Below are 27401 nucleotides of genomic sequence, written 5' to 3' on the forward strand. Positions count from 1 at the left end.
GTAGAAGGTGATTAAGTTTTATGCTTGTGGAAGAGTATAATTTAAGATCGTCCATGTAAAACAGGTGTGTAATGTTGTGATGTATTTCGTGGTTGTGTTTAATATTGTACCCAAAGTTAGTAGTGTTTAACAAATATGAAAGTGGATTAAGAGCAAGACAAAACCAGAGCGGACTTAAAGAATCGCCTTGAAAAATTCCTCTTTTAATTTGTATTGGGTCGGTAATAAGTTTTGTGTCGTTTAGTGTAAGTGTTAACGTAGTGTTCCAACATGACATTATGTAATTGAGGAATTGTGTAATATTGTTGCTGACCTTGTATATTGAGAGTACTTGTTGTAACCAAGAGTGTGGTACTGAATCGAATGCTTTTTTGTAATCAATGTATGCAGTGTGTATGTTTCGTTTGTTATGTCTGGATTGTTCAAGTATAACAGAGTCTATAATGAGTTGCTCTTTACATCCTCTGGAATACTTGGTACACCCTTTTTGTTCTTCGTATAAAATGTTGTTATCAGTACAGTGTTGGTATATTTTGTTTGTAATGCATGATGTAAGGATTTTGTATATTGTAGGAAGGCATGTAATTGGTCTATATTTAGATGGGTCTTGTGTATTGTTGTCTTTTGGGAGCATATAAGTGATACCTTGTGTAAAGAATGCAGGAGTGCGATCTGGTGAATTAAGAAGTTCAGTAAATTGTTGTGCAAGGTAAGAGTGAGTGTAGGTAAAAGATTTCCACCAAAAGTTGTGAATGTTATCAATGCCTGGACATTTCCAGTTATGTAAGTGATTAATAGTTTGACTAATGTCTGTTGTAGTGATGTTTGTGTTATTCATAGGGGTAATGTATTCAGTGCGTGTGGTTTCTGTGGTAATCCACGGGGCGTGTGGATTGTGTTTAATGTCTTTGGTCCATAAGTCAGACCAGTATTGCTGGAGTGAGTGTAGAGATGGTGGAATGAGTTTTTCATTAGTGCTGTTTTGTGTTAGTGATCTGTAAAATAGTTTTTCGTTATGTTTAAATTGTGTGTTATGGCGCTTTCTATCTGCAGTTTCCCTATAGCGTTTTAGACGGTTTGTGTATATTGATAGTTTTTGTGTCAGTGTATCTCTATGTTCGTTATAGTTTGTATTTTGTTCTCGTGTGGTGTGATTGTTTAGTTTTATTATTATTATTATTATTATTATTATAAACCAATTCTTCTAAAATTTTAGAATGGGATTTTTCTTATAAACTGAAATTGAAGTAGCACCTCAAAAATGAACTGGGCATGTGCAACCCTAACTTTATTATTTGTGACCGGATTTTTACGAAATTTTAACAGAAGTTGCATCTTACGAATAGAAAATGAATGCAAGTGAAAATGCGCGTATTGTAAAACGTTTACGACTACTTTTTTAACTTGCTACTTATTTACGTATATATACAATATACATTAAAACGCTTGTCCGACCTTGATATCTTATGAATGTATGTATTCCTGGAATGATACCTTCCTCTTCATTTGCATTAAGAATTGCGTTATAGTTTGTACGTATTAAAAAATTAGGTAAATTCTTTATATAGTCCTTACATTTTTGTCTTTCAATTGCATAGAAAAACGTTACAAAGCTATTTCAATGTTTATTGTTTGAATAACTTTTGTTTTTTGCCACCTTCCTAAATTTTACCATTAATTGCTTACAATAATAATAATTTACCATGTCTCCTCGAAGGTCTAAAACAAAATATTTATAAGCAGTCTTGAACATTGGATTTTTTGAATACGTACAGCGTAATTTGTTAAGGTTGAAACCCTTTATAAACCCTCAATAACGGACATTGCATTATGCTGGATTCTTTAATAACACTAATATTACTCTGAAAGTGAATGATTTATAATAATATGATATTTAAAAAAATTCCTGGTTATTTTGCTTCTCAAAACATGTTGGATATAAGTGTTAAAGTCTCCTAATGGCCAAGATTACATGAAAATTATCTTAATGTCTTGGGGCACGCAGTGGTAATAGCTTATTTGCTTAACGTTTAAATTCTCATACATAATTATGAAGTTATTACATATTCCCATCTTCTGTCAGATTCAAGATTATCTCTCTGAAAATTAGCACATATAAAAGGCGCCTTGGTTATTTTTGTAAATATCCCGAGTTTTACGTTTAGTGACCTAATCCGCAAATATATTAGTTCCGCGAGCCTATCAATAGCAATATGAAAATAGAATGAAATTTAATTTTAATATAAAGTAAGGAGTCATATCTGAGCCTCAAACCATAGTATTATTATTCGTAGTTTCCTTAAATCTCTACAAACATTAGTTATCTACGTGGGCAGATAATGTACCTAACTGAGAAAATTTGTTTTTATTTAACCACACCGATGACAAGAACGTTGGTGCTTAGCAGTTTAGTAATAATAGTCGTTTCGGCTAATTATTCTAAATTAATTAAACATCTTAGTATAGTTTTTAATTCATTATTGCTAGTGATGTAGGTAAATGTTGACATTTAGGTAATTTAGATAACTCAGAAAGTCGAAGAAGAGCAACACCATGATTAATGAATCTTTCGAATTGTCATGTATGTATTTGTTTCGTTTAATTTCCCAGTTAGGTCCTCATAATGCTTACCATTGCCGACTTGCTGTGTTTTTCAGTTCATGACCTTGACATTATCCCCATTTTTTTGGTTTCAGCGGATGATGAGGCCATTGACCTATCAGGCCATTTGGACTCTTCAGTTACCGTAGGTGAGCACGCGTTTAGCCAAATGCAAGGAGACTTAGATCAGCAGCGTCTTCTGGGAGAACGTCCGCTTAATGATCCTTTGGCGGATATTATGGTTAGGGAAATTCAACACCAAGAAAGGTAAGCAAATGTTTTCATTCCTAAAATATATACAATGTATTTTTGCCTCAGCAGAATTGTTTCTAAAAAATCTACGAACGCTACTTCGATTCGATTTGAAACCTTGAATAAATTGTAAAAAGTCGTAGTGTTTGCCGATTCTGACTATTTATAGATAATTTCATCAAGGGACATCGTCTCTTCCATAAAACCCTCATATACAGCTCTAAAGTTGTATATTATACTCGTACCTTCTCAAGAACCCTATATCTTCGGTATGAAATTCATCGGCTGTCTAGGGTTTGCATGAACTACCCATTTTTAGTTGTCCAATCTTTAATCGATAGAAAAAGTAGGTACTCCGTCAAGATGTAGCCAGATGTTTTTTTAGCAAAATGATTATTTGGTTTCGTATGTTTTATGTTAGTGTAATTATGTATTAATTTTGAGGAGTGACAAGAAATTTTTGCACTTAAAAGTATAATCAGAAAACGAAATGTTGTTGATTTTGTAAGAGGCTTATCCGGTTATTAGGTAAAAGCAATATGCCTTTAGTGATCACTCTATTTGTCTACGGTAGCGATTGCCGTAAGGGAAATGCAAGCAACAAACCATACATGAATTAGTGGTAGCTATAGGAAATCAAATACAGGGAAAGCAAAGCAATACCTCATTATTTTTAACGGAATGGAAAGTATCAAACGCTTGCCTTTAAATTTATCGTGACGGATAAAATCTCATCCAAATAATTAAAACTTCTTTATTTAATTACGCCTCTCCCTGACATGATAAAAATCTATGAACGGGCATTGAATTTAACTCAATTCAGCGCGCCTCTAATGTCATAAGACTCAATCCAATTGGACGAGGTTTGCTGCAACTCAATTAATTAACTACGGTTAATTATACTCAACTAAATGGCCGGATTAAAATTTCCAAATTTGGTAGCGCAATTGTTACCTGTAATTTAGCGTCAATCGTAATAGGTCTGCGATAATGAAATAAACTGCAGCTATAATGCTGATTTTAAATTATCATTGTGTTATCAATGTCCATCTGGGTTTCGAAACGCTGGAAAATCTCAACATTGTGTAGAGAAATTTTCTTCTTTCTTGTCTTACTATCCCAGTACTAATTCAACAATTCCAAAATATTGTCGAATAATGGCAGCTCGGGTACAAACACTTTTACATAGACGAAAACTTCTCTTCTATGATTTGTAAAACAGCGCGCGTGCTCACTAACTTACAGCAAATGGAAAACTATGTCTCGTAACAACACTTCTTCAAGTTTAAACGACAAAGACTTCAAAACACTCTCCCAGCGCCAGAAAAATCGTGTACGGAAAATTAAACACGCAACTACCTGTTACGTATGCGACAGCAATAGATTCACTTAAATTTTGTTTCACTTTGATAACGTCCTCGTATCAGCATTTGTTAATTGATTTTCACAAAAACGCAATACATTCTTTACCCAAACGGTGACCATCTACTACGTCTTATTATAAACAAAAACAAATACAACCTATTAAATTCTTTAACTATGTTTTTAGCAGCAGAACAACTATGAATATGACTAAAGTTAAATAAAACTCAACAATTAAGTGCCTCTTTGCAATAAATTCCACCAGATTTCCTAATTACGAGTACTTTTAAAAAAATTAACTACAGAGTGTTTCGCGTGTCATTCCCATATCTTTAAACTGAAAATCACGCTAATTTTGCGCATTTTTTAGTACCCTAGGAAGGCATACCCTTATTGTCGGCATTATTCAACCTAAGGGGCACACCCCCCTGGTTTATATAGCAATACTTTGTTCTGAACCAAAATTTGTATGCAGAGAGAGGTTAATTGTTTGTTTCTAATTTCTTATCAAATCATTTGCAAAATAAATTGCCAACACGTGGCGTATGAAAAGATGCTCTCTCGCCATGCATAATTCAGTACTTAAAAAAAATAATTACTTATTATATAGTTACGAATCGAAGGCAATGGTGGTTTTTGTTATCTTTGGTATACCTTAACCTCAGATTTTACGAGCCAATCGCCAACGCTACAACGGACACACTTCATTTGTTTATGGAAAATGAGGAGGGCGATGTGAAAGTTTCCATGCCGTGATTTTTTTTTAATTGCTCGTATTCAAACCTGCTCTAAGAATGTTGTTTTTGTATGTAACATCAATCTGGTTTCACGATTGCTATACTATTGGGGACCCCGGCCAGGCATCACTTAGGCTGCAATGACATTACTACTAATAACTAATTGCGAGTGTAATTTTGGACAAGTAAACACATAAATAATTACAGCTCTTACCGACATACGAAATTGCATTTGTGATTCCTTTTGTTCCGTGCTTAATGGGAATATTCCAATAATACGCACTAGGTTGTACGTTTTATACCTTGAAACTACGTTTCATTCTCGTGGAGGCACCAATTTCTTTGGAAAAAAACTGAAAGTGTTGTGAAACCAAAAATTGATTATTATGCCTACAGGAAGGTGCACCTATTTCCTTGGGAAAAGGGTTAAACGTATGGTCTTCATGAGCCTAAAACGAAATGTAGATGCTTTCACTATGTTGATCGCCACTTTGCAACAGCAGTATTCACGACCTCGATAGATTACACACGGCAAGACTTCACATCGGCACGTTCCATTAAAGGAAATTTGCTTTTCAACCGGAAACGTGCGAAAATTGTTACTTTGGTGCCAACTGCGTGTGATCCAAACTAACAATTTTAAGAAAAAAAGAGCATTATATTTATCTTGAGTGCAATAAATAGTTGTGGATGTTAAGTTTATAAATATCATGGGAATAGTTCTATTTTTAGAGACAAAGTGACGCGAAACCTCATTTCCAAGGTATTTGCTCTTGTATGTTTACCCTTAATTCTATAAACGCATTTTTTAAACCAAGGAACTGTTCAAGATCATTTATATCATATGGCTAATGCGTATTGAATATGAATGTTTACTTCAGACTTTACCGCACTTAAAATAGAAAAATTATTTTGGGGAGAATAAATATTTTTATTAAAACGTATTTATGGTAAACAATTTGCGCATTTTTTTGAAGCGGCTAAAGTAGAGAGTCTGGTTCTAGACCACTAGACAATTGCTTCATAACAGAACATACGAATCACGGCAGTGTACATCCACAGAACAGCCTTTGAGGATGGTCCCTAAAGTGTTCCAATTAAGCCGCGACATTGCCAGAAAGCCCCTATTTGGTTTTTCGGCATTAGGCTGGATATTTTTGCTTCAATTCAGTTCAGTGGAGTATTTGTGTTGGTTAGGGTGCAGCCCCTTACTGATTGCGTTCATCAGCCGTTCTTGGTTTGTTATCGTGTATATGGTGTGGTGTAAGATGATTAAGTATAGTACCATCATCTTTCCCTTAGCTGTTGTGTTTTGCATTCTCCGGGCTCATTCTTTTCGTCTCTGAGATCGATGTCGACTTCGGGTCTGAACACAAGTCACTTCTCACTTGTTTTCGTTCCCGGATTTTTTGTTAATCATTCCCACCTTGAGTCTCTAATTGGAAAATAATTCTACTCTCACCTCTTTCATGAGCACACCAGTGACCGTGACAGCTTCCTGGTTTGAAAGGTACCTACTCTTGCATTTTCGGTGCGGTGCTTCAGGTTTCATGAAGGAGTTGTTTACAGTCGCACATACTATTCCCTTATTGCACAGTTGCACTCATTAGAACCTTTCCCTGTCTCATCGTCTAACTTTGTCTTTAAAATGACATCATTATTTACCCATTATCAATTATGACTTTATTCAAACGGAAAACAATAGTGCAAGGTGAAAATAAGCTTTGTAATGAATATGGAATAGAGTAATTACAGTCCGCGTGGTTAACACTATGTTTAATAAATGCTTTATTCCCATGCCTAACGTAATTATTATTATATTATCATTAGTTATCGCATAATTACTTTAACTGATTTAAATAAATGTCTATAGCTCTTAATTGGGTATAGGTATTAAATCCATACAAACAGAGCGAACTCTTTGGTTTACAAACAGGGATATTCACTAAGAAACATGTGACAGGATTGAATAAATACAGGACACAAAGTGCATCTGACTACATGACATCAGGACGGAGCCAAAGGGTTTGGGAGGGGGGGAGGGAGCTTCCCCCCTCATCTTATGCGGGAGTTGGTGGCATTTTTAGGGGAATTTTTTTGTGATGGCTTTGTCCATTTGTCTGTCCGTCTGTTCCTCGTCTAACTCGAGAATTTCAACCATTGTTTAAAAAATGTTTTCTAAAGCCTCAAGAAATTTCAGACTTCCATTTTTGTGTAAGCACGTTTTTTGTTAAGCAACTTTTGTTACAAATTGTTTCAAATACGCCCTACAATCTCAATAGCCCCCGATAACGTTTAACAAAATATCGATTGTAACCTTCACGTATTTATTTCAATCATCGCGTTGAATTGTTATTATTACAATTACGGAAACCTCTGAAACTTTCTGATATGTGGAATACCTACACAAAACATTTCATTGCACACGACACATGTATCGCTTCAGTAAATTCAATATTCTGTTTAGTAGTCATGTGTTTCTCATTTCTAAAGCTATTGTTATTATATTATAATAGAAAATGTTTGTTTTGCTCTGATGGCGTAATAGACACCCCTTTGATATCGCGCGTTTCCAGCACTCGCCGCTGAAACGTTATTTGTAAATTAAATTATTGTTTGATTGTTTTCATTTTGGAAACATCGCAAAATCATGAACTCGCTAGGAGCTCGTTAATAATAATACATGTTGTTATATAAAATCAGAAATGGCATACGCAAAATCAAAAATTACTTTACTCTTTCCCTCAGATCACCCACTCTCACAATTTATAGTCAAAATCAAAATTGTTAAAACTCTTATTATGTATATTAATAGCATTGTTTTATAATTTTAAACGTTTTGATTGTTATTACTTAAAACTGCTGAATCGGTAAATGGTATATGTAGGATGATTGTGCATAATCCGTTTGTTTGTTCTTCTTTTTGTTGTAAAACAGACACTCATACCTCACCAAATGTTAATGGTGCGAAAAAGTGCGTGTTAATTAAAACGAAAAGAGGTTGTATCCATATCAGCCAAATTCATTCACATCCTACATAAATCAAGCACATTTAGACTAAGCGGAGCTAATTCCGGCATGTTAACATTCAAGAGTAACTTCTAAAAAGATTACTCTGCAGTTTTGGAATGTCTCACGAACGGTTCTTTGCTGGATTCGCAGTGATGCAAGAAAATTTAAACAGTTCGTTGCCTTATGGGCAGGGGAAATACTAGAATATTGATGTCGATGGGTGTTTACACATATGAAGGTCGCGACGAAGCTACAATACAATACAATAGGATAATGCAACGCCCGACATTAAGACAGACTCCCGATGGTTTTCATTCACATCAATAAACACAATACAAAATCTGTTCATGCTAACGGTTCTCATAGGTCGATTTCTTTAGGAATAATAAAATTACTTTAAACAAAATTAATATGCAAATTCCTAAAAATATCCGTGCACTACTTTATATAGAATTAAAATAACTTGCAGTAATTGACGCGGATGAGATTCCTGTCAGGTTACAATTGGTCTCTCTTGGAAAACGCTGCTTCCATTAAAAATATGGTAACAGATCGCTTTTGTATGGAACAGTTGACCGCGTGATGAATACAAAATAAAAATATTCCTGCCATATTGCGAATGCGAACAAACCGGCTTTAAGTTCGAGAAAGTAATACTCGAGGTCGAGGTTATGCACAGCAATAAAATTTATTAACTAGTTTTTATTGCGGGTAAATGGATGAATTTGTATTGGACTCAGGCATTGGGCATCCGATTCGCTAACATTTTTAGAACTTCAGTTTAATTGCATCAGGTAGACGTAAACAACATTACTGTAAACAAAACTGGATGCAAGCGAAATTCACCTTAATTAACATTCTTTGACGTAGGCGATACGACCTAGAATCGCTTAACCGTTCCGGTACCGTATTTTGTTCATTCTTATTTTGCACGTCAACAATAACGCGATGCAGTTTGTTTAATAGAATTGTTTATGTTTAATCGAAGACGTGAGGTAAAAAAAGTTAACTCTGAATTTAGTGGGGTTAATTACATATCGGAATAGTAATAACGGATCGACTACATATTCAAACATTCATTTTTATTAATATTGCTGTGTGTAATGATCTCAGGTCAAAAAGGACCACCCACAAAGATTTCTGATTCCCGACAGACAGTGGGTAAAACGAAAATTCTTAAATTACTGTTACTAAATTCTGACTAACACTTACAACGAACTTTGAGCGAGAATCAGTAAAATTGATTGTAATTGAGCATAAAACTTCTTTGTTCGTAGTGAAAAGGGTTCGAATGAACACTCAACTTGCGTGATATTACACAAACAAAATGTTACTTTATAAATACACAAAATTGAAACAACCAATCATGTTAAAATGGAAATGGACTACAACATCCAATTAAAATTCGTCATGAGTGTTCAGAACAACATTACAATCATTTACTAAGGGAAACCTTAAAGTTACATAGTTTTTTCGAGTTAAAATATTTAAATAAAATTCGTACACACAAATCACTAATCAATCCGACGGAAACAAAAAAAAAACACCTGATGACACGTGACACAAAAACAAACTTTCCTTTACTGCTACCTTTCCCTGATACTGTAGCAGTAAAGTTTATCCTTATCTTTCGTTAACGTACCCCTAGTCAAACACTTGAACTCGCCGTACACGCTTCAAACAAATTGCCTCAAAAAGCCTTCTTCGAAAACAGTACAAACGAAAACCAGAGAGGCCTTCAACTTGACAACTAACTCGAACTTGATAACAGTTTTTCTTCAGACGTCAATACGTAGTCAGCCACGAAGTGGTCAAAATCAAACTACTTTTTCTCTTCTAAAGAACGGCACTCGAAACTGTCAAAAGTCTTCTATATAATCGTCCCGTAACTCGGCGTCAAACTATTATACGACAAAAATACACTTTTTTCTTGACAATTCAACTCATGTATAAAAAATCGCATAAAGGCGGCTCCACACGCAACGGAAAAACCGAAGGCATGCCTCGAGGCGCAAGACCTCAAGGAAAACCTCTATGTGTGTATGGAGTGTATGGAGAATTCTGTTGAGGTTTTCCTGCGCATCTGACGCCTGGAGGCCGGAAATTTCAATACAAAATCTCATTCGATTTGCCTCTTCTTTTATAGCGCCCCAAGGCCGATCGTATTGTGTGGATGGGTGGGAGGTAGGCCTTGAGGCGATTCCGTTATACCCTATACGTATACCGTGTGTCAACCACCAAACCTGGCCATAGACACATTTAAAATTACACAATTTTTAAGAAGAAATATGAGTTTCCATATGAAATATATATTTTGTTTAATGTCATATTGACACACGGTGTAGTTTTGTGTGAAAAGAGGTCCGTTGCATCAAGTTTTCATATAGTCATGGCCCGTGCAAAGCAAAAACAAGAGGAATTTATAGCCAAAAATCGTAATGTGGCACTCAATCTTTCATGAGGTGTAATTGCGGTCCTCATTATGGTGTCCTTTTTGTAAATGATCGACGTCACCAATGATAAGAGCCTTAAGTATGTGTCCTCATCCCTCCGCAAATAATTGTGCCAATCTTTCGGACTGAACCTCAAGTCTTTTAATAAATTTACATGGAAGTAACATTTCCTTTTCTGTAACCAGTCTTTAGTCCAGAACTTTCGCTTCACTCTTTTTTATTACTATCGACAGCTAACAATAATCCAACAACAGGAAGAACGTTATCTGTCGGCGTCATTTTTGCGCGAAACTGGCGTGCCTTAAGGCTGGCCTTCGTATATTCCGTAGTGTGTGGAGACCCCCTATAATTTAGGTTCGCCTCAAGGCTCGTCGCCCCGAGGCATGCCTTCGGTTTTTCCGTTGCGTGTGGAGCCGCCTTAAGCCGCAGTGCAATTGTCACTTTGACAGCGGCAAAAGTTAACTGCAACTTTTCCAGCGACAAATGCACTAGTGGTTTTTTCACTTATTCATTTTCGAACCAACTATCGCATTATCCTTTCCCATATGACTAGTTTGACGTCTGTCAATAATTGATTAGTTTGGTGAATTTCTTGTTCGTTAAATTGTTCTGCCGAATTACACTCGAGGTTTGTATTTAAACTGAGTAAATTTGGGTTGTTGCAATTCAAATCTGTTCCCTTTTAGCAATTGAACTCGTCGCATTTTTATTAGTTGACAGTTTTTTTCGTCTAATTCTAGGCAACAGATTTTCATTACCTAAACAACCCAAATTTACTCGGTAAAATACAAACCTCTTGTGCAATTATAAGTGATAAATTATCTTTCTCAAATAAATGAAAACGTAATAAATCATATCCAAACTGCCATATTCGCATAATAGGCATCTTGATAACAAATAAAATTGAGGTACAAAAATGTCTTCATCTAAAAATTCCAATAAATCTTCCATCATTTATAAAGGATATAAACAAATAATACCTACCTTGACTACAAGCTCGTTCGCAAAATTGTTTGGGTTAAAACGTAAATAGACCCACGTCATTGATTAAAATTTTTTTTGATGAACTTAAATAACAGTTAAACACCCGAGTTCATTCCAAATGTCTTAAGCAAACCACAACGTCCCAAACTGACATTGTTGACACAACAATATAGATTTTTCTCCATCCAACTGAATAAGACCCAACAAATTTGTACCTCTACGATCAAATGGGACAAAGTGATTTAACTCATCTACCGATTCTTATTTAGTGTGCGAAACAAGTAACTACCTAGTAAGTGTGGTTTTACATTTAATTATAAACAAAAATATCGGAGTCAATAACCCAGTAATTTTGAAACCACAGAAAATAAAGTTTCGTTAAACGAACCGTGATGGGTCAATTAATCACAGATAATCAAATCAATAATCGTGCCAAGACAATGCTTGTGTGTACAGGGTACAGGGCCAATTATCTGTTTAGAGACAGCAGCATCTAATCTACGTCAAGTTGTTGAGTAAAGATAAGTTTCACACTTTGCCAGTGGCTTATTATTATTTGTTTTCAGATTATGCTGTGGAGTTTTATTTAATTAATAAATAATAATTATAAATTATACTACTCAAGACGCCATTGCCTACGTTTATAAGTAACTATTAATTTATAAGCGGTTCAGTAATTTTGTTTACATAACAGACTTATTTAAATAGTAAATCATCTGCTGTTGACGTATGTTAAGAGATACAAGAGCTAACGGGAAGCACTGACACGCCAAAAATATTCGGTAGCGCGCGTTGTAAACCTAATTTAATGAAAAACGTAAATCTGGTGAGCAATCAAAGCATACCTCGGATGATTTTTAGGTGAATAGCTCATAAAAAATAAACATTGCGCGGTAGTATTTGAGTTGCGCGTTAATTTCTCGCGGTCTACCAAAAACAGAAGTATAGCAGTAGCGTATGTGTGAGCACGTACCGACCTACAATTATTAAATGATCTTACGGTTTACGTTTATTACTATTTACAACGTGTGAGTTTAACATGGCTGTAGATATCGAACAACCCGCTCGATTTGGCAATTTATCCAAGTTTCTTGGTTTATCGCACATGGAATTTGACGAAAGCAGGTATGGTACTTTTGTGTTATTTTCTATAAGTTTTGGACTGTAAGGGTAATTTTTTCAAAGTTAGTTGCGTTTCTTGGAAAATGAGAGGGAATCGCGAATTAAGATTTCTCCAAAGTTAAATTACTACGTTCTTGCCTAAAATAGTAAAGCTTGGACATTTCTTACACAACTGCAGTTCTTATCTTAATTTCAAGTAGCTGGGGTATCATAATGAGACATTATAGGAACAAATAACTACAAAACACTAGTACACTCAGATGCACCTGGCGGATTTATTTTTATTTACAGGGATAATCTAATCTGTAATCAATATATTTGATGATGTTTGAATTTTTTAGTGAGTTTTTGTAGACCGTTTTCAATTTTCATGTACCTACCTGTGACTGCCACCACTAAACTGTCACGCAGTTTAACAATTGGTGGTAATCTTCAAAAAATTGAACTTTAACGGAATCTTACCATCGAACTTCGCATCACCCTCCTTTTACTGTGAATAAACTGGTATCAATTTTTTGTGTTTGGTATGAAAGGAAATTAAAAGTTTTCGACTTCCACTTCTAAATCTTGACATCAACCTAATATGAATTTTGCGATAAACATTTCAATTAGCCCCAGTCTCTGAGTTTACTCTTTTGACATTTGTTATTTGGTGTTTTAACACCACCATAATTATGCTCATATTTGGATATCGTCGCGTGTCTTCCAGATATCAAACATTGATTTAAAGTTTAAGGTGAGCGTCAAGTGATGGTCAATACAATTCTTATCTTAATTTGACGTAGGTATAATGTATCTTAATGAGACATTATCTTCAGCCGTACCTTGAGGATTAATATTTTGTTTACAAGGATTTTGTAATAATCTAATGTGTATTAATATATTGGATGGTAGAATGGGCCCGTATGAATAAAAATAAGCAAATGCTTATACTTGCAAAATTTAAAGTAAATACTCGTAAGTGTTCCTTCGTACTGGGCGATTTAGCAGCGCTGCTAAGCAGAAGGACAGGACGTAGTGCAGCGCTGCTAAACAGACCAGTATGAAGGGGCAGTTACGAGTATTTACTTTGAATTTTGCAAGTATAAGCATTTGCTTATTTTTATTCATACGGGCCATTGTGTTCGTGAGTTTTTGTACATAAATTGTCATACACGAAATAATTATTTGACTTATTTAAGGCATATAGAATTCCACTTTCCGTTTAGCTAACCCCATCCGTCGTATCTCATCGGAGTGGGACTTGGGAGTCTGCGAATCGTATGCGTATCGTGCTTTTACTCTGGTAACTGCTGTAATTAATTCTGCTGCTTTAAGTCACCCTACATACCATTGGGATCTAGTTAAAGACAGCGACATGATTTTTTTACAATTTGTCGTAAAATTGTACAGAGAAAACTTTAACCTGCGATGAGTTTTGTGAAACATTGAAACAGCCTTTGAAAGTTTGAACATACTGTTGTGTGTACACCAACCTGGATTCGCCCCTGTAAAGTAATGGGTTCAAAATTTCGAAATTTAAATTGAATATAATTTTTTTATATTTTCGAATTTTACTTTACTCACTTAAATCTGATGTGTTGCTTTTGGTATTTTATACGCATATTTGTCGAAAAGTGAAACAAATTTTATTTTTTAATCTATAGATCGCCCTGAAATCTACTAAAATCCATTTTGCCTAATTATCCAACATTTGAAACAATTATGAAGATATCAAAATTATTTTTATCAATTTTTAGCTTCCTAGCTCGAGATAGGTGACTATTAATTGCAACCACCCTTTTTTGGGACTTGTTAAGATTTTGTCAAGTTTTAGATAATTTCAAGCAACTTTTATTATTATTTTTTAATATATCTTAGTGCATAGACCAACAAAACATATGTATAGCACAAGTCAAATTTGTATAGCATAAGTCAGATTACTAATTAAAGAATAAAATTTTTCCCGTGTATGTATGATCATACGTACGTACGTTGCCAATTTTCCGAGATAATGGCCCGACGGATTTTGTTAAAATTATTAGTCATATGAAAACGATAAACGGGCCGGTTTTTTGAAAATTTTGGAGGACCGCAACGGCATCGAATTTTGTTTCAAATACATATCAACCTTAAATTTGTAGTAAGTTACGAAAGACCTTATTTTTCTGTGTACAACTTAAAAAAATGGTGCCAGGTCACTACAAAAAAACTCAGAAAAAATGTCAAATTTAGAAGACTAAAATATTTTTTGTCGGCAAAACGGTTAGGTACTATGATTTCTTTAAAATTTTGCGAAATGCCTTTAGTCATAACGGATGTGAATGTAGATTGTAAAATAAGATTTGATTTTCTGATTTATTTGGAAAGTTTATGGTCTCTCTTTCTTCTATTTTTAGCGCATTTTTGGTAACAAAAAGGAGCTTATCATTTCACTTTGTCCGGCTGGCTGGCTGGCTGGCTGGGCGGATTGAAAAACTTTTGATCTAGACATCGTAGAGAGGTCCGGTTTTTTGCATTATCTCCGTCTTGTCGAGTTATTGGCGCAATGGACATTCATTAAGCCCGTAGTGGTTGCGTTTAATTAGAATTTGCGAAATAACTAACGCCGCTTGAAAACTTGTCCGTGCGTATATCGATTTTAAGCCGATCCGATTGACGTAGAGGAATGGCTTTTTTATAAAATATTCTTTTGGCATTGCCTAACTACGGTCACTAATATGACTTATCTAGGATAACTACTTCAAGGTGAAAACTAATCAAAATCATAACACGGTGATGAGTTTTACAGTTTGTGGTATAATTTCGGTTAAAAATATCGTATCCAGGTCTGAGCGGTTTTTAGCGTAACACAACGAAGTTGAGGTAACGCTTATGTGCTCGTGTTTCCGTCTGTCCGTCCGCCCGTCCGTCCGTCCGTCCGTCAGTCCGTTCCATCGAGATCTCGGCCCCTGGGACACCTAGAGACTTCGGGTTTTCGCTAATTGATAGCTGCTATGGTCTATATTTGCCCATTTCAGACAGTTTTATTGCACTCTCTATTTTGCGCAGACTGCGCATTGCCAACTTTCTTATTTATGAAATATTCTATAAGATATTTCTTTGAAATTTTAACCACAGATGCTTCTAGTAAAGGCAAACATTTCACACATAGTAAAAATTATGTAGACATGCGCAGTGACTGCGCAATGCGAACTTTCCTATTTATTGAGATTTTTCTTTGAAATTTTAACCTCAGATGCTTCTAGTAAGGGCAAACATTGCGCACATACTAAAAATTATGTGTGCGCATGCGCAGTCCCTGCGCAATGCCAACTTTGCTATTTATGGAGATATTTCTTTGAAATTGGAACCACAGATGCTTCTAGTAAAGGCAAACATTTCGCAAATAGTAAAAATTATGTGTAGACATACGCAGTGACTGCGCAATGCCAACTTTCTTATTTATGGAGATATTTCTTTGAAATTTTAACCACAGATGCTTCTAGTAAAGGCAAACATTTTACACATAGTAAAAATTATGTAGACATGCGCAGTGCCTGCGCAATGCGAACTTTCCTATTTACTGAGATTTTTCTTTAAAATTTTAACCACAGATGCTTCTAGTAAAGGCAAACATTGCGCACATACTACAAATTATGTGTGCGCATGCGCAGTCCCTGCGCAATGCCAACTTTCCTATTTATGGAGATATTTCTTTGAAATTGGAACCACAGATGCTTCTAGTAAAGGTAAACATTTCGCAAATAGTAAAAATTATGTGTAGGCATGCGCAGTGACTGCACAATGCCAACTTTCTTATTTATGGAGATATTTCTTTGAAATTTGAACCACTGATGCTCCTAGTAAAGGCAACAACTTGTTGATTGCAGCGTTATCGGAGATCGGGGATTTCATTGTGCAACTGAAGACGTCTTGATTATGGGAGACTTTAATTTCCCATTAACTGTCGGAAATCGGGTAGAGAAATTTCTTCAAGAGAAATTCAATATAGTGATCATCTCTCCCCGAACAGTGACAACGAATGGCGGAACAATAATTGACGGAGCTTTTGGCAAAATGGTCAACTACACTGTTGATTGTTCGGTTTACGAGTCGTACTGTTCATACCATCGTCCAATTATTATTAGAGTTCGTGAAAATTAATAAAGAAATATATGTTTGCATAAACCTTATTTTATAATTAAAATTTTCTGATAAAATACTGATTGCTAATGCAATACTGATCCGTCACGCCAAAAATGCGCTGAAGTCTCATCGATGCACATACGAGGACTTTTGTAATTTTTTTTTGTATTTTGCGACCGTTATCGAGAAAAAAATAAAAATCAATTTTCCTCTAGCTGATTGAAAGTATAACTTTTATAATGATCCAGTAGGCCCTGACTTTATTATTGGATATCTTTTTTTATTTTGATTAGTTTTGACAGTTGGCATGGAAAATTGTACCTTAGGCCTGCATATGTTCATATATAAATTAAAGGTTTAAATTGTAAGGTATACGGTAGAACTATAACACCCTGTAGATTAGTAACGCAGCGTTTACAGACCTATGTTTATATGAACTTTTAGTCATAAAATACGCCAAAGATTAGCCCCTTTTGTAATTACATCATATTCAGGAACACCCTGTATACCAAATTTGTGCATAATTGTATTTTCTACAATTTCTAGTAACAATATTTTTTTCTTTTTCTTTTTTCTTTAAGAAGATATGATTGAAAAACTGAAAAACCAAACAAATTTCGGGGGTTTTAGGGGTGTTACTACTTCTCTTTTGCAGGACATGACCCATTTCAGTCTATATTTCCTGGGCCACCACAAGTACGTTATAGTTTTACATAATGTGTCTGTCTGTCTTTCTGTGCACTTTAAAATTTGGCTATATCTTAGAAATTATTCAATGTACTGATTTAAGGCCTACATGGTTTGGTTGAAAACCTAATAGAGCGTTACAGATATCATAATATTTTTAGCACATTTTCCAACGAAGCCACTTTCTATGTCCGTCCGTCGGTCCCTAACTACTAGCAGAAATACAGCCATTTGTGCTTCGTCACGATAGTTTTTAGAACGGGCAACACTGTAGCGTTTCGACTCTTATCTACTTGAACACTCGTTCTTATCTTCACGCGCCTTATTTTTATATATACTAATTTATTCAATTTCGAGCATAAGGAGCAGGAGCACCCTAATGTCATACGGAATATGACAAGATTCTGTTATAACTAGCCACCATACTGTAAAATAGAGAGGAGTACAAACTGATGGTTAAATTATAAGTTAAAGTTTAAAGCAATATCGTGGTCGCTGCAATCCAAGAAATGTTTGTACAACTTGTGTCAGCCTATTACACCTCCACTAATGGGGTGTTATCGATCCCTTGCATTGTATAATTTTCAAGTGGTGTTCGGGGTTAAATGTAGGAGCACTTGATGGCGATGTTGCCCCTAAGTGAACTTCGCCTTTTGGATGAATATCTAAACAAAGACATTATTATTATAATAATTATCATTATTAAATAGAGAGACAAAAACGTACTATAGTAGAAGAATAAATTTCCCACAAAAAGTTCTGAGACAATCTAATGAAATGAACTACCACTTTGAAATTCGTTGCAGTGCTGACTTAATATTTTGTTGTTGTTACAGATACGAACGTCTTCTTAGGAGAGCGAAAGCAGAAGATCTTAGTGAAGTCTCTGGCATAGGCTGTTTATATCAAAGTGGTGTCGATAGGTTGGGTCGTCCAGTTGTTGTCTTCGTTGGTAAATGGTTTCCGTTTAACAAACTTAATCTGGATAAGGCAAGTCATATTACTTTAACTTGTATTATTACCAATGTATACTGCAGTGTCATTGAGATTGACCTGAATTCATTACGCATGTCAACAGACGCATTTCAATCATCTCGTACCTATGCGCTATTGTCGTAAGTTTTACCACTGCACCTGGACCGCTTCGCTGCAACCGCTTCATGGCAGGTCTGATTAGCATGGACTGTACCTTTGACTTTAACGATTTACAGTCACATTTTAAGAAATTCAACCGTGAAGCGTCATCGTGAATCGGTCGAGACGCAGTTCAATTAAAACGGTTTTAGAAAATAAGTAACAGGATTATGACTATTCTCAGTGGTTAAGTAATATTCCAACAAAAACACGTGTAAGTAACATAGTGGTAATCACCTAATCACGATAGGTCACAACTGTAAAGTTTGACAAAAACATGTTTTCCATGCCATTGGAACCTAAAACCACTAGGCACTAATTATGATGAACATAGGTAGTAATGAGAATGTTTAACAAAAAAAATCAGATCTGCTTACTTTGTGCCCAGTGGTACAAAACATCGATCCTGTATTTGACACACTGCTAGCACAATCCAGTCCAAAAGTCAAAAACTATAATTTGACAGCAAATATTGTCAAGAAAATGCATTGGATACCTTGATGACCAAGAAGATTTGCATTTTATATGGGTTGTGATATATTTTGAGTTCCATTTTAACATAATCTAATGTTAATGATAGGTACAACTTTAAGGTCAACTTTTAACAAGTAGGTGGAAAGCTGTTGACTCATCTTAAATGCCGTAACGCATAATAAAGTTGTGTGCGTTCCATATTATTAGGGTTTTTTGGGAAACCGTGATGTCAATGTATCACTTTTAAAGGACTCATTGTTATGAATATTTCTTTGTCTTGAGAATATTTGTAATTATATATTGAAATAGCAATTAAAATACTATAATTATTATGTATTCCACGAATTAAATAATTGTTGCACAATTAAACAAATATAAGTGTGCGTTACTCGCTTCAACTTCGTGTGCATTTAAAGATGTTTTCTTTATACGATTTACTAAACCGACGTACAGTTCAATTCACGAAAGGTGAGCCCTGCCCCTGCGTCACTAGTTTGTGATTACATGATCCTATGATGATAAAGTATTTTCTCTTAATATACTTTCCTTTACAAAAAGTTGCACGTGCAAAGACCTTTGAAAAGAACTGTTTGCTTTAAAACGCATGGATCGCAGTACGATGATGAGAAAATAAAAACTCACATTAAGAAACGCCACCAATGGATGGCGATTATAGCATAAATAAACCACCTTCTAAACATGTTTACCAATGCCTTAAGTAAAAAACACTTTAAGCGCAAAATTTAAACTGTATGCAGTTATTTTGGATCACCCGGTACATGTCGTATTTGTAATTAGAAAACATATTTCAATGACACGGGAAACACATAAAAAAATTACAAAATTGGATTTTAATTATAGGGAAATTGCAAGTCATTATCCTGTATAGAAAAGTTATTATAAATCTAGTACCTAGATACACATACTAGGATGTTACGTTGAAAATGAGCAATTGAGAATTGAGATTGTTAATTGAACCGAAATATTAATTTTAAATCTTTTTTTTCTTGCCATAAGCTGAACTAAAAATTGAATTTTAAGGTGCTCGAAAGTTCTTTTGCTTACATTGTTAGTGATGTATAATGCCCCATAGTACTTAAACACTGAAGCACTAGCAAATTAATGTTTCACTGAACTTTAGACTAACACAAAATTCACCAGTGGCCACTAAGAAATTTATCATTTTCATTAATGCGTTGTTAGTATTTGAAAAAATAATGTTTCAGTCACCCTTACGCTGGTGACAAATTCTTCTGTTTGAAAAGCAATTTACTTTGTTAGAGCGTTTAAAATTGTATCTTTATTTTTTAGTGGATAAGGTTTCAGGCAAGGATACTATGCAATTGTGCACCCTTGGGGCCTGTTTTATAAAGTAACTTTGCAACTTTTCTCTCCTCACTTTTCTTTTGTATAATCTTGAAGTGCAAATATGTTTCGTAAAATATTCTAGTCAACATCGCATTTCGTTTCATATTCACCTTTATTTTACACGTAATCTTTATGGACCCAAATAGTATTTATCTGAAAAGTGCAGGACCTATTTTGATCGCAGTCAAGTGTTTACAACTATGCCAAGCTGGCCGAGTTTTCGTATAATTTTTTCGTAAATGTTCAAAATTTGTTGGCTAAAATAGTGTGCCTGTGCAGTAATGTTTTCATTATGCAAGATTGTTATACGATAATTTGAATATGATACGAAGAATCGCATACGATTTTCAGTAGGGGAATTTTTTGTCACGCAGCTCGCATTCGTGAACGCGACTTTTAATCCGGCTCATATTCAGTAGCAATGATCCTTGAACTTGTAAAAATCGTTTGACGCAGGTTTGACATTGCTGTCTATTTTCGTTCTCGAGTTAGACAAGCCATCACATAAGGAGGACTTTTTTCTTTGGAAAAATCCCCCAATGTTTGAAACACATGATTTTGTAACCGGATCTTGTTAGTTAGTTGCTGGTGTACCAACTGTGTGTAGATAATCCCATAAAATGATAGTTTTTGATAACGTGATAGTAAAACTCGTATGAATTGCCATGAAGATATTTACTAACACATATTTATTTGAATTTTGAATATACGGAAATACTGCTATGCACAACCATTTAGATTTTTTTGCTTACGTTGACCATGAGTTACGAATCTTTATTCGAAATTAAGCTTCATTAGGATAATATTGTTGGGGTTTAGCAATTTAAATTTGATAATTTAATTAGGATAATACGTCGCTGTCAGGGTGTTTATACTTAACTGGCTTTTTGTTAATGTATAGTTTAATTCCTTCGCGGAAACTTTATTATCTACTTGTCCACTGTAACACGAACATGTAGGTAGATGCTTTTATTCTGTATAGACGATTGAAAATGATAAAGAAGCTTTAGAAATTGATTGTTTAGTGACCTTTGAAAAATGCTATACTTACAATCCTCCACAACCTACGATTTAAAAAATCAATATCAACTTAATGCGCATTTAATTTAATTTTAAGTATAAGTGACGTCCGTGCAGATATGTAATATTTTTCACAACTTTTATCGGTTAGAAATTGTTTACAAAAATTTGTTTTCATGAATGCAATGTTTTAGTGGCAACCACCTGTGTAGGTATCTATACAAAGGGGAACGTAAAAGTAAAACGATGACGGTTGATTACGTTTGCTGTATCACACTGACAATAATAAACAAATAATGAGACATAATCAGTTTTTCAAAACAAACAGCATCACTATTGAGGTTCGTAGTCGTAGTATGATCTATCGATATCTTCTGGTTTTCTGATCCGCAAAATGAAGCTAAAGGACTGGAAAATAACGGTATAGTTAGGATGTATGTACCTATCAATCAAAAATGCCTTTCTAATAACTAGTTTTGCAAAAAAAATATAGAAACCTTGAACATGCTGAAGTATTAGTATTTATTTTGATCGCTATTGGAATAATTCAAGATACACTCACTTCTGCGTTCTGCCACATAAGTGAGTCGGTCCCAATTAAAAACAAAATAGTTACACGCTGCAGTATACAATTACGTTCATTACCTATAATAATGTTAACTTTATTTGTAGGCTTTGTTGTATTTGATATTGTTACTGGATCCCATTGTTAAAGGCGATTATGTGATTACATATTTCCACACATTAACTTCAAATAGTAATTATCCTTCATTCTCATGGCTTAAAGAAGTATATAACGTTTTGCCTTATAAATACAAGAAGAATCTAAAAGCCTTTTATATCATTCATCCGACATTTTGGACAAAGGTACGACGGTAGCAATGTATAAGTGGTTACTGACTCTTATTTATTAGATGATGACCTGGTGGTTCACGACTTTTATGGCTCCCGCAATTAAGCAAAAAGTCCATAGTTTGCCAGGTGTAGAATATTTATATGCCGTTATGTCTCCAGAGCAACTCGAAATTCCCGCTTATATTACAGAATACGACATGTCGGTAAGTAAGCCTACAATTTGGTGGTAAAATGTAGTAGCTAATATATGTTTACTTTCAAGACAAATGGTTTGCGGTACTTCCAACCGGGAGCACAAACGTAAAAGTAATATTGTGATCGTTACTGACCAATGTGCCCAAGATTTCAGTGATAAATTGCAATATTAGACTTGTGCTATGCTGTGCTGTGCCAACTTGTTAAACTATAGTTACGATGCTATGGCTAGGGTAGAAATTTCACAATGGAGTTGAAATTACATTTTTATTTAACCTTTTTTGAGGTCACATTCCGTACTGAATTTAATCACATTTTAAGATTTTGTAATGTCTAATTTATTTATTATCACTGTGTGTGTTAAGTAAGTCCATCACAAATGTGTATTTGTTTGATTTGTAATTGTACTAGATTAAACGAACTTACCTGGTGAAGTTCTAATCTTAATTGTATGAGACATCACTGCTCTCAAGTTTTAATGTAGTACTTGTTCTACGAGACCGAAACGCACGCATTCAAAGCAAAAGCTAAAAATAGCCCCCCCCCCGCCTCGTTAAAGGTTAACTGTTATTCATTGTTGAAAGCTGCAAACTAAATTAAGTGGGTAAAAACAAAAGGGGGTGGGTGGGATTGAACTTGAGAGCAGTGATGTCTCATACAATTAAGATTAGAACTTCACCAGGTAAGTTCGTTTAATCTAGTAATTGTATTTCGACATCACTGCTCTCAAGTTTTAATGTAGATGTTCAAAGCAATGTTTAGTTTGCTACAAATTTAATATTTATCAGAAATACACCTAAAAAACAATATGAAAGATATAACTACCATAAATCGAAATCATAAATTTATAATTGAACTTGCAAAAACGTTGGATTCACACAAAGGCAAGTTATAAAAATTAGCAAAAGTTTCTGAGCTTTTGCTCCAACCAGCCGACTTCCTAATAGAATCTATATTTACTCCAGATCTAAAAGCAGCCGACGTACTAGCGTGTCTTATACTATGCGATTTAAACAGTGAGACATCGACACCACTATCTGATAAAACAATCTTGATCCAGCGACTAAGGGTTTGCGTACTGTGAATCGCACAATGCGGTTTATTAAATGAAATGAATAAAGAATCAGCTGAATTCCGCAAACTCCTAGTCCTAGAAATATAAACTTTGAGCGTATACGCTGCGCACAACTTTTTGTCAGAGAAAAATGGCAAAATCAAATTAGGCTGTACTCTATTTAAACCAGAAGTTTTGATCTCATCAGGGATCCGAATTTCAATCTGCTTATCCAAAAATACAATGTTAGAAAGTTTAATTTTAGAAAGAGTCTGAATCCTATGGCCAGTAGTTAAAGCCAATAAAGTAACTAGTTTTAAAGAAAGATCCTTCAAAGGTAAGTCCTCTGAAGGCAAAAGAGTCTGTAAATGCTGTAAAATCACATTCGGATCCCAGATGGAGTCATACTTTCTCCTAGGCGGTCTACTTCTAAAAATTCCTTTAAACAATCTCTTAACTTCTAGATTGTTTACCAAATCATTGCCCCTAACAAAACTAATTGCCGATCTTATGACATTTAGGTAGCTAAAAGATACACCTTTATTAAATTCAACGGTAAGAAACTTAATTATATCTGAGTGAGAACTATTGTAAAAATCACAACCATGAGTCCCACAAAAATACCACCATCTAGAAAGAGCCGAAGAGTACTGCTTTAAAGTAGCTGATGATATTGAGTTGGTGAAAAGTTCAAAAGATTCAGGAGGAATTCCTCTCAAACGATAGGCTTCCCTGATAACTTGCACGAAACCAGGGAAAGTGATTTTGCTAGGGGATGAACGCGATTTCTGTAAGGTAAAATTAAATTACTATCCTCATCGTCAATATCACTACTTTGAAAAATAATAGGCTTCGATATGCATAGTTCCTTAAAGAGAGGCCACCAAACCTGAGTAGGCCAAAAGGGGACCACTACAATACCTACGGCCCCATCAAGGCTTATCTTTTGGAGCACTTTCAAAATCATCGAAAAAGGAGGAAACGCGTAAAAATATAAATTTGACCAGTTTAAGGTAAAAGCATCTACTGCTACCGATAGAGGATCTTTTCTCCAGGAAACAAATCTATTACACTTTGTATTAAATCTGGAGGCAAAAAGATCAATTTCTGGTACACCAAAAACGGAAATTATTTCTTGGAAAACCTGATCTGACAATTCAAATTCTGTTTCTACATCTAACTTCCTCGATTCACGATCGGCTATAACATTATCTGCAGAAGGAATGTAAGATGCAAACAAAAAAATTTTCCGGTTCTCACACCAGTCCCAAATATCGCGCGCCAAAGTATTAAGAGTAAAATACTTGGTTCCCCCAAACTTATTAATGTAAGCAATAGCAGTCTTATTGTCTATTCTCAATAAAATTTCACAATTTGAATAGTCAAAAGCAAAACAAATCAGTCCATAAAACGCCGCTAAAAGTTCTAAGCTGTTTATATGGAGAGTTTGTTCAAAAACGGTCCAAACACCTCTGGCCGTCTTCCCTTGACAACAAACACCCCAGCCTGTCTTTGAGGCATCAGAAAAAATTTCCAGGGCATATCGATAAGTCCTAATTGGAGTTGAGATCATCAAGTTTGTTTTCCACCAAATTAAGTCTCTAGCTAGGGAAACTGGAAATGTAAACATGTCATCAAAACTCTTATTGTTTACTATTAACTGAATGAACTTAAACCTTTCAAATGACTTGAAGTGTACCCAACCAAAACGTACTGCCGGACAACTCGAAACTAACTTCCCTACAAGCCTTGCAAAATTACGGAGAGAGTACTCGTAACCGTAATCAAAACTATTCAATAAAGCTAATAAGCTGGCAATTTTCTTTTCCGGCAATCCGATAGTCATATTAACAGAATCAAAACAAAAACCCAAGAAAGTGCAAACCTTGGACGGTACCAATTGGCTTTTGACATCATTTACAATAAACCCAAGCTCACATAACAAAGACCGAGTTGATGATACGTTTAAAGAACAATTTTCATATGAATCCCCCAATAACAAGAAATCATCTAAATAAGTAACAGAGAGTAGCCCTTTACTCCTGAGACGCCCAAAAATAGGCTTTAAAATTTTAGTAAAGATAAGAGGGGCAGTGCACAAACCAAAAGGTAAACATGTAAATTCATATAATTGTCCCTTAAACAAGAATCTTAAAAATTTTCTTGAATCCTTATGTATCGGAATATGATAATAAGCATCCTTAATGTCTAATGTGGCCATAAACATATTCCGCCTTAAAAGACAAGAGACCGTCCTCCAGTCCTCCATTTTGAAATGAGAAGTATTGATGTACTTATTTAGATTTTTTAAGTTTAAAATCAATCTGGAGGTCCCATCAGATTTAGGCACAAGAAAAATACCAGATAAAAATTGGTTATGCACAAAATCACACTTAACAATAGCCCCTAAATCTAACAGATTAGAAATGTGAAAAGCAATCTCTTGTTTTTCTTTACAAGACCAATTAGGTTCAGTAGAAACACAATTGTAATTAATGTTATTACAAAAAGGTATCACATAACCTCTAATAACTGATAACACCATGGGGTCATCGGTTACACGTCTCCAAACAGGAAAAAAGTGGGCCAACCTGCCCCCTGTTTTACTTACTATTGTTTTCGAGGTTGGAGCCATGGCTTCCTTTTGTTGGAGCTCTGATTGGGAGTGAACTTTTTCTGCCCGCCTGTGTTTGGAGTTCTCACTGCTCCCTGTGCTCGATTCCACCGATTGGACACAAGCGGGTTGCGAAAGTTTTTTGAGCCATGTACGACAGCTTTCGGTTTGGTCAAACTTAAATCCTTCGACACTTTCTCCAGGGATTTGGAAGCTTTAACTTTTTCATCTAAGTCGGCTCCAAATAAGAAATCGTCTAAAGCAATTCCATCCAACGTAGACCGTAGAGACTCACTTATATTCGATCTTATTAAAGATCTTCGCACCTGACTTTGATTAAAATGGATGTCAGACATAATTTTTAATGAATCGTTCAAAGATTCAATTATGCTCTTGTCAAAAGATTTGACTCCAAGAAGTGTGTTTAGACACACCGAAGTAGCTGCAAGTGCCACTCCTAAACGAGCTTGTAGCTTAGCTAAATTTGCGTCCCTCTGCACGAATTTATCAGGTATCGACATGGACACCAAGGGATTTAGCTTGGGGCTATTAACGGCAATACAATTCTCAGGAACCTGGTACTTCTGTAAAAGTTTGGACATGTCTTCGGATTTTAACCCATTTCTTAGAATGAAAGTCAAATTACTAGCAATCCGGTCGTGTATTGGTGGTCCAACCGAAGTCGCTGGAGTAGAAACGTTCCCCAACAACGACAACAAGTCATCCTGCTCCGATGGAGATAAAACGACAGGAGCCGACGCACAGTCCAAGTTTTCTTTCTCTGCATCCAACACAATGGACGCAGAATCGGCGCCAACATCCCAAGCCTGTCCTGAAGCAGGACTAACCTCCAGGCACGAAAAACCGCCACCTCCTTGTGAGGGGGAAGGTGTAGTCAAAAGTCGCACGGAAAGGTCTGTAGGGGTCAGCGACCTCGACCTTGAGCCTAGCACAAAGGAAACCGTTAACGACTGTGACTAACACACATTTCTAGAAAACTTTCTAGCTTCGTAACAGAGCACTATCTTATTACGGAAAATGTAAACAAGTTACAAGATAAATAATCGCTAGAAACTTTCTAGCATCGCTTAAGAGCACTATCTTAAAGCGAAAAAAGAACAAACCGCTGTTGCTAAAAATAAGTGATTAATAAAATTAAATTACTTACTGCTACAGGGCGAACAAACATCCCTCTTAAGCTTCTTCTTTAACCTAAAAAGCTCCTTCTCCAGCCTTAAAAGCTTCTTAGCACGGCTTCGCTTTCCCATAATACGTATGAAAACGGTCGCACGCAAAACAAGAATAACAGTTAACCTTTAACGAGGCGGGGGGGGGGCTATTTTTAGCTTTTGCTTTGAATGCGTGCGTTT

At 35.3% G+C, this 27401-nt stretch overlaps 2 protein-coding genes across 3 annotated transcripts; one reads left to right on the plus strand and one right to left on the minus strand.

The window, feature by feature from the left end:
• Positions 1-2403: 2403 nt before the first annotated feature.
• Positions 2404-22794, plus strand: LOC116182661 (protein GDAP2 homolog). Of its 2 annotated transcripts, XM_031503202.1 has the most exons (6): positions 2404-2581; positions 2697-2868; positions 18154-18307; positions 21986-22180; positions 22228-22371; positions 22431-22794. In XM_031503202.1, the coding sequence occupies exons 1-6, from the start codon at positions 2554-2556 to the stop codon at positions 22470-22472; spliced, it is 735 nt and encodes a 244-aa protein (XP_031359062.1). In that variant the 5' UTR covers positions 2404-2553; the 3' UTR covers positions 22473-22794. The 2 variants fall into 2 exon arrangements, with proteins under 2 accessions (XP_031359062.1, XP_031359063.1); XM_031503203.1 differs by lacking the exons at positions 2404-2581; positions 2697-2868 and adding an exon at positions 12213-12526.
• Positions 22795-23120: 326 nt separating this feature from the next.
• Positions 23121-27349, minus strand: LOC116182660. The gene is made up of 3 exons (XM_031503201.1): positions 27200-27349; positions 26029-26977; positions 23121-24205 (listed from the first exon to the last, which is right to left on the minus strand). Coding segments are annotated over exons 1-3 (1050 nt in total). The 5' UTR covers positions 27300-27349; the 3' UTR covers positions 23121-24204.
• Between the last annotated feature and the right edge of the window lie 52 nt (positions 27350-27401).

This window comes from Photinus pyralis, unplaced genomic scaffold (genome assembly GCF_008802855.1).
Source record: "Photinus pyralis isolate 1611_PpyrPB1 unplaced genomic scaffold, Ppyr1.3 Ppyr1.4_unclustered_Scaffold6682, whole genome shotgun sequence".
In the NCBI taxonomy this organism is placed as follows: Eukaryota; Metazoa; Arthropoda; class Insecta; order Coleoptera; family Lampyridae; genus Photinus; species Photinus pyralis.

What these genes read in the sequence shown, in the direction of transcription:
- LOC116182661 (XM_031503202.1), top strand. Translation starts at nt 2,554, where the DNA reads ATGATTAATGAATCTTTCGAATTGTCAT. An exon ending in GAAATTCAACACCAAGAAAG is followed by an intron (nt 2,869 to 18,153) that starts GTAAGCAAATGT and finishes TTGTTGTTACAG; the next exon opens with ATACGAACGTCTTCTTAGGA. An exon ending in ATCCGACATTTTGGACAAAG is followed by an intron (nt 22,181 to 22,227) that starts GTACGACGGTAG and finishes CTTATTTATTAG; the next exon opens with ATGATGACCTGGTGGTTCAC.
- LOC116182660 (XM_031503201.1), bottom strand. Translation starts at nt 27,299, where the DNA reads ATGGGAAAGCGAAGCCGTGCTAAGAAGCTTTTAAGGCTGGAGAAGGAG. An exon ending in TGTTTGTTCGCCCTGTAGCA is followed by an intron (nt 26,978 to 27,199) that starts GTAAGTAATTTA and finishes CCTTTGTGCTAG; the next exon opens with GCTCAAGGTCGAGGTCGCTG.